Source organism: Uranotaenia lowii, chromosome 3, assembly GCF_029784155.1.
Source record: "Uranotaenia lowii strain MFRU-FL chromosome 3, ASM2978415v1, whole genome shotgun sequence".
Classification (NCBI taxonomy): Eukaryota; Metazoa; Arthropoda; class Insecta; order Diptera; family Culicidae; genus Uranotaenia; species Uranotaenia lowii.
Window position 1 is genome coordinate 241,424,379 of NC_073693.1, and position 8,478 is coordinate 241,432,856.

The 8,478-nt window shown below is 38.9% G+C and overlaps 1 protein-coding gene across 1 annotated transcript; it reads right to left on the bottom strand.

Annotated features, from left to right (window-relative positions):
- Positions 1-6: 6 nt before the first annotated feature.
- Positions 7-8,478, bottom strand: LOC129756913 (phagocyte signaling-impaired protein; the record flags this gene model as incomplete). Its single annotated transcript, XM_055753968.1, has 6 exons — positions 8,199-8,478; positions 1,597-2,314; positions 1,402-1,522; positions 1,072-1,344; positions 821-1,016; positions 7-602 (listed from the first exon to the last, which is right to left on the bottom strand). Coding segments are annotated over exons 1-6 (1,953 nt in total), but the record flags the coding sequence as incomplete, so codon positions are not given.

The window sequence follows — 8,478 nt, forward strand, 5'->3', positions numbered from 1 at the left end:
CTTTGAGTAATCTACCACAGGATCCCAGTTAACGAATATGGTCAAATCCCGATTATCACTAAGTTCATCCCATTTGATCCGATCCTCGTGTGGCTTTATCCGCATCAATCGATACGCGGCGAGATTCTGGACTAGAGTTCCGCTGAAGCAGACCATCTCCAGCAGCAAAGCTTCGACCGAGATCAGCGTAAAGTGGAAACTATTCGAGAGTCGATCCCTGAAGTCCAGAAATTCGATGAGTTTCGAGAAGGAGCCAAAGTTGTACGAGGTCTTTAGGAACTCCACACTGTTCTGGTGATCGTTGATGAAGAAGTTGAGCGTCTGGTCAAAGATCTGTTTGGCCAGGGCCGGAAAGCCCCCGTTGCAAAGCTGACCGCAGTGCAGATACCCGAGCGAGTCCAGCTGGATGTGCTTGATGTCAAGTGATTCGTACGCTCGGTGGGCCGCCTCGACCAGTCCCAGACGGTGATACAGCTGCATGCTGAGCAGTTTGGCGTGAAAGTTGTTAATGCTGTTCGATAGCAGATGGTTCAGGAGACACAGCGCTTCCACTAGCGGTTCCGAGCGTTGCTGCTTCCAGGCCCGGTCGTACATGATTTGTACTAAAAAAAAGAGACATGGTTATTTATACTTCTGTGATAACTTAGGCGATATTCACAGTCAACGAATTGAAGGATCAAAAAAGACTTATTTATATTTATTTGGCCTTTTTTCGTCCAATGTGTCTATGTTTGCAGAAATAGGTCTTATTGCGATCGGAGCTTTGTGATGCATATTCAAGAAGACTGAGATTATAAAACATGAATTTTAAAGAACATACCTGCCAGTAAGACGTACGGATCAGAGGGTCCCATATCGGTCGGCAACAATCCCTGGCCGAACACGTTGAAAGCGTATTCGTAGTGCAGACTAAGTGCCGTATACAATTCGGAAAGATGTTCATCGTTAAGAGTAGCATGGGCGCCGCAAAACCGTGCAATTTGCAGGGAACAAATGTGCCGCTGCATATGCTCCTTCTAAAAATAAAGACAACGTTAAAGATGAATCCAAACACCCTTTATATAAGCTTACACTACTGTGCAACGTTGCAGAATTGATCCGGCTCTCCTGCATCAGTTTGGCAGCAAACTTGGGCCGCTGAGCCGGCTCCACGTACTCCAGGAACAGCTTCAAATCGTTGGCACAGCACGTTTTGTCCCCGAAGGTGCGAAAGTAATCTAGAAGCATATCGGTTAATTCGCCGAACAGCTGTTCCCGATCGTACTTGTGTTCGACCATAAGCCGGTTCAATTCCAGCCGGGCGAGGTAAGGACCTCGGTGCTTTCTCGGTTGAGTTTCTATGATCTGAAAAGGGCAACGATTGTAGTCGACCATTTAGGAGTTTATGACAATTTAACACACCCCACAAATGAATTCGTGACACATATCTACGGTATGATCGGTATCCGATGTGCTATCGTTAGATTTGATGAGTTCGAACGTCGATTGTATGTATTCCTGATAATAGTCCCATCTGTCAGGGCTAAATTAAAAAAAAAAGAAAGAAAAAAAAGAATATTAAACTTTTAAAACAATTGAAAACTTGAAAGAACTTACTCTTCAGCGAGTAGCTTTTTCATGTGTTTGTTGAGATCCGCCCACTTGTTGAGTTTTTTAAACAAATCGATACGAATTGAGTGCGGGGCTCCGGGATATAGCTTCTGGCATACGGATCCGTCCAAGAAATCCAACATTTCCTGGTACTTGAGCTGATACTGAAGGATCTGTAGATACAGCTGCACCTCCTGTGATGCTTCGAGTTTGTTCTCGGTGATCAGCTTGTCTACCATTCGCTGAGCTAAAACCAGCAGTAGTTTAGACTTTTGCTCGTCCTTCGCATCGGGCCCTCGCAAAGCCTGCAGCACTACGCTCATCACAGCCCAGAAATAGAACGGGTTTCGTGGCCGCAATTTGTACAACTGCAGTGCCACCGTCTGCTGTGCCTTGAAATCATTGACTCGCATGTGCGCTATGAACAGCTGCGAAAGCAGTTCTTCGTTGCCCGGATTCTGCTTCGCGGCATTGTTGAAAAGTTGACAGATTTTGTCCAGCTGATCCGTTTCTTTGTAGCACAGGGTGAGCACATGCAGCGTTGTCGATTCGCTAGGAGTTTCCTGCTCTAGTGCCCGAATCAGGGTCGCACTTTCCTCATCACGACCGAGACGAATAAAGGCCCACGCTTTTAGCGCCCGACCGCATTGGATGGTGGGATTTTTCTTCAACACCTTTTCCACGTCCTGCAGCGCCTTTTTATAGTTGCCTATCTCGATGGACTCTGTAATGATTTGTTAAATTAATTTCACGTATATATCATGATGTAAAGACTAGAATAGCTTTTTTTAATTCACTGTGATGCTTATCAATTGGTTTAAAGAGTATTGTAAGGAAACGCCTAAATTTATTCTATCTTGACGTTAAAAAAAAGTACAAACATTTAACGCCTTAGTTTAGACAACGCATGTTTTAATAGATTATAAATTTGATAAATTTTAATACGTCACAAGAACTTTTCTTCATGTTTAAGTTTTATTAGTGACACTTTACCATCCTTATGGCATTCGTGTCGAAAGTTCTTTCTACTAAAGATTTTCTACTAATTTATTATTGTTTTTATTGCCAAATTTCAGACAATTTTCAGTGCAGCTGATCTTTTCTAGATGCTGTAAAACAGAACCAAATTGAAATGTTTCAAGAATTGATGGATCGCAGCAATTCAGGCGTACTGGCAGCATTGCCAAGGAAGAAAAAAAAGTCTGTTCAAAATAGTCTGGTCGAAATTAGGATTGTTCGATCTTCGGAAAAAGATCGATCTCCAAGATCGATTCAGATGAACGGTTCTGGGATCGATCCATCTTAAAAATCGGAGCTTGAAGATCGATCTCCGATTAATCGATCTTTTACATTTGTAACAAGAGGGAAGTGCTTTTTATTAAAAATTGCAAAAAAGGCGCAAAATTTGTATAATCCTTCTACATATGGAAAGGAAAAAAATTCAAGCACTTTTATGTAAAGTGAACCGGAGTGTGTGTGTTAAAACAACACTAGTAAAATCCGAATATCTTGGAAACGTTTTGATATTTCTAAGTAATGTAATGGCAATAAATATTTTAGAGTTTAATAGAAATTATTTCAAAGAATTTTTATTGAGATTTTTCAGTGTTAATGTGAGATCTCGAACAAAATATGCGGAAAAAAACAAAAATCACATTTATTTATATTTTTGAAAAAAGTAATTTTTGAAAAATCGCTTTTATTTCTTAAGATTAGCCAATTCTAGCATTTTTTTTAATTCTAATCAATCACAAACACCATGCTGCACCTAATTCACTACATTTCGAAATATTTTTCTAAATTGTTCGGCATCAAAAATTAAAATACAATTTGAAACGTTTATATCTACTGTTTTCAAGTTTCATCCAGTTAGGAAATTGACTTTTGTGGTGTTTGTACAAAAATGATGTAACTCACATATTATAGCTGTTTTCTATGGTTAAATAAGCGTCCTCCTTAAGGTGGCCATTATGCCCTTATTTTTCACTAAATAAGAAAAAAAGATCGAAAGATCGAATCGAAAATAAAACGATCGTATCGATTTTTTCCTGGCCGAAGAATCGATCCAAAAAATCGAAAATCGGAGTTGAAAAGATCGATCTACTAAGGATCGATCCAAGATCGACCAATCCTAGTCGAAATACGTTTAAAAAAGAAGAAATGGATTAACAGTTGATCACCTATCTTTTTCCATCTATTCCAACTTGCTTCATTGAACATAATATATAAGTATTGATTTTTTTTTTTTTTTTTTTTTATGGCGTTTAAATAGCTCGGGGAGCTGACGCTGGAAATGAAAATTAGAATAGTTTGGAGAAGAAAATTTAAAGTTTAGAGAAGGCAGCGTAGAATAGTAAGCGATCTTGAGACGTTGGTTAAACCATCAAGCACTTCATTATATCCATGGAATATGGATAAAATGCAGTTCAAGATAATAAACCAACCCCTCCCGATACCAGTTGGAGGAAGGACATGGGCGGGTTCGAGACTGGCCTCTACATACTCCCCACGCATCTAACTACATTTAATTTTTGTGTTATTAAAGGAATCATTTTAACTTATCTTATATGTTTTTCCTTCCTTCATCGTCGTCTGTTGAACGTCTGCTTCGTGTCTCCGCCCCAATTCCACTGGTATGTGTGATGGGTTTCGTGATAGTTGTCTCGGGGTCCAGTCATCATATGACTCCGAATCGTATGCGCAGGGGTATATGAAAATAAAAGAAAGAGAAAAGGAGAGGAAAGAGAAATATAAAGGAAGGAATTAGTTCTTGCATGAAGTAATTGAAGTGTTATTTGCTGTTTTTCCCTAATTTTTTGCCTTTCATTTTCTAAATTTTGAAATTTTTGTTTTTCTTTTTAGAGTTTTTCCATTTCATTGCTAATCATACTATTTTACCAAAATATGGATGTGAGAGTTTGTTTTGCTTTTTGGAGCAAGCCTATTTCAAACTAATAAAAATTCTAGCTCAAATTAATAGTAGAAGTAAGCTACCTTATTCCTATCACAACATCACAAAATCATGAAAATTTACCAGAATATGGATATAAGAGCACATCTTACCGTACCCTACCTACCTCACATAGTTGAATGTTAAAATCCATCATAATTTACAAAAAATCTACATAGGGGTTCTATTAAAATATACCGCATGCCTATTGTAAAATGCCCGAAATCAGTAATTAGGACTACCTACTCATTGTTATTCTTCAAAACCGTACATTCTAATATATACTTCCATAGATGAATTTCAAACTAAACCGAAAAACGTAAAGATTTGCTAAAAATGAATAATTAAATAAAAAGCAAAAAAACGTCTTACCAAATGAAATATAACATTTTCCAACAACAGCATTCCCATCCAATGAGCCTCTAGTTCTTGTAAAATGCTTGATTTAAGAATAAGCCAACGAAATTCATAAACCGCAAATACACACTTACTAGAGCATTGGGAGGCGAATACCATGACCTTTACCTAACATCGTAATACTTTTCACACGTTTTCTCTATTTTTAATTCTACAAGACTAAACCATCTAACTACCTAACCAAACGAATTATGCCCTATTGAAAGTATCAACTTTTATTATGGTAAATTGTGATACTTTCACTACCAAATGTTGCGATTGTTCTGCGGAAGGGAGGGCAAGTGTTTCAACTCCCATTCATCTTATCAACATGGATCATGAAAAAAAAATAGACATCTTTGAACTTACTGCTGAATTTAAACTAAATAAAGATGTCCAGCTCCTCTTCTAATTTAGGCCATATTATGACACCATGTTTAACAAGATTGTGTGTAACGACACTGTCAGGAAAATGATGGGTTGATCCATCATTTTCACAAACATACACACCGCAGCCGTTAACCCATTGCAACTTAGGGTACGGAACATAATATATAAGTATTGATTTTATAAAATAAAGAATACAATTACAACAACGACCAGAACTGTTTCGACCAAAACATTGGCTCATTGAACAACTATTCCAATTGACAGAAACCAAATGCTACCTACGATTGAACGAAGCTAAAATAAGTTAATCCTTCATCTCTTTCCAGCAAGCAATAGCCGTTAAGGCCAAACAAGGAAAAGCAATAACCTAAATCAACCGTACTGAGGGCATCCGCAGCAATCGCGAGTATAGTGAAAATGCTCACGCGTTTAATCACTTTCATACCGCACCGGGGGTTAGTATGAGGGTGAGAAAAATAGGGCCCTTGTCGTCGGGACCACCAAAATCACCAAATTTGCTCACTAGAAAGGGGCGAGAGCAAACATGCACTGAAAAAAATCTTCCATTTAAGGCTAAGTTAAACAAACGACGTTCGGCGTGCAGAGTTTGTTGACATTTTATTGCCATAGGAATTTGGTAAATAATTGTTAGTTAATTAATTAATTAACTAATTGTGGTGGATCTTCTATTGATTCGGTCAAGTGTGTGGATAAAATTCTGCTCGTGGGGGGACCGGAAGTCTGTCGAAGATTGAATGGTAAGTGTGAAGAAACTGTTTTGTTTAGCATACAAATATTTTTTGTACCCTCCGTACAGCTCGAAAAACTACGCAGCAGATGAAAGTAAAACTTCACCATCCGGCCAAAAAATCCCTAACGCTGGCGGAAGAAAATATCATCACTCGCCAAATTCCTCAGCCACGATTGCCACCACAGACACCAGCCGTTACTGATAGTACCACCAGCGGCAACAGCATCACTAAATACCAAATGTGACATCCGCCGGAACCATAAAGACAAGAGGAAGACGAAGAAGAGGGAAAAGAAGATGATTATGCCATGCCAAGTGCATCTTCAGGTATCAGAATGGGGGTAGGCTTAATAGCGGCACGTTATCCAAACATACGGGAAAGTTGTGCCTTATGCCTATTATGACCGCGTACGGGAACGCTTCCGGAGAGAAAGTTTATCGAGAGGATGTTCAGTTGACAGAAGCAGCCGGAGTAGCAATAAACTGATCAAAAAAAATAAAAGGCTAGGGTAATAAGATGAGGAAAAAATGAATGCCGAAACACACATTTTTAGAAATATTAGGGGAAACTTCGTTGTTTGCAGTAAGACAGTATTATATTTAATATTGATGTAACGCGAAATTATAATTATTTTAGAAACAAGTTTTGTCATCAAATCTGTAGAATTAAAAACGACTTATAATTATATTATAATGCTTAGTTTTAAGATTTGTATTCAATTTTTAACATTCCGATGTAAGGAAAAAAGTTCCAAATTTGAGATTCAGTTTCCAAATTAAAATTTTAAAATGAATTTCCCTATTAGGATAAAAGAAGTTCGAATTCAGATTTAGACAAATAAGTCTTTCAAATTTCAAATTCCAGATGTAAGATGTTTCAGATATGAAACAATCTAAATTTGAAGTAACATGTTCTATTCAAAATGGAGATTCACGAAAAACTAAAACAATAAAATCTGCGAGTAGAACTAGTGTGAAGTGTAGAACTAGACGTTTTTTTTAGATTTCAAGAATACTAACCCAAAGCACTGATGAACCCAAAGTTAGGAAAATACTTCCGACACATAAAAACTTTTGAAGTAAAATGCCTTAATAAAACCAATTATAAATTAAAAAAAACCATTTTTTCTGATAAATTGAAAATAAGCATCAAAATTTGTTCACGTCTAAGGTTAACATCAAGAATAGCATCATGAACATGCCACCATTGTAAACATGATAATTGTGGTGTTGGTTTGTGAATCAATGTGGGCCGGTTGCGAAGATTCACAATCGGGTACTTTATCTGACAGATGGCCGTATGAGCAACTTTCGGCACTTATCGGTCGTCAAGTCGCTGAACCTGAGGCCGCGAGTTTCCTTCAGCACTATGAGCAGGTTTGAAACGGGGCAATGATGCGACAAGGTCCTTCGTATCGCTGTCCCAGGGTGAACGGTTCCGACCGATCACTGGAGCCAAAGTCTTCGGGTCAGTGGCGGAAAACCTCCTGCTTGATGTTGGAACTCCACAGCAGCTGGCATATTTCGCGCAGGTTCCGCAGCCTTTTTGATGATTCCGGCTGCTGTTGCCCGGAAGTTCTTGCTGCACCCGTCACCGGACCCGGTTGCTGGTAGCTCGAAGCTGCTTGGCATTAACTGCTGCTGCTGTACGGACAGCAGAAAACCCGTCGAAAAAACGACAACAATCACAAATTTTAAATATTTAAATAATCAAAATTTAAGCAAAAAAACTCATGACTCCGAAAATTTACTCGGTCAGTATTATAATACATTATAATACAAGATAAAGATTTTCTGCAAAAGTTTTTTCAGTGCAAAGCTAAATTTAAAAATAATTATTAAATATTATGCTACCTCCCGGTGCGCGAAAGAGTGAGTATACCAAAACCGGTCCGCTGAAATGAGCAAAACCGGGCCGCGTATACTCCCGTATTGGTGCGTTTGCTCTGACAAAAAAAAGTTTCTGTCTAAAATTTTTATTTTCTTTCGATAATGCAACACATTTTAAACCAATTTTAGACAAGAAATCATCAACTCGATTCGATTAATCGCGTCCTCAAACACCATCATTCACCACTTTCCATTGGAAGTCGTTTTCCTCCAGACCCCCAAATATCTTACCAAAAATAGGCCGAAGCCTTCGCTCCACGACCAGCTCCACGTTTTGCATCTCGATTTCGAACTAGGGCGAAGCTCACCGGAACCAAATCACACGCAGATTACTTCCGCCGGACAGAACGTTACCGGAGAGACCGAATTGCTGCTGCAAAAACGCTGAAAACACTTTGCGGAACTTTGCAAAAACCACCGTCGTGATTTTGCACACTCTTGCGCGGAGTACCTCAGCGAGAAAAGCAAATTTTGAACCGCGGCCGCGGCTCGGCAGCTCACCGCGCGTGTG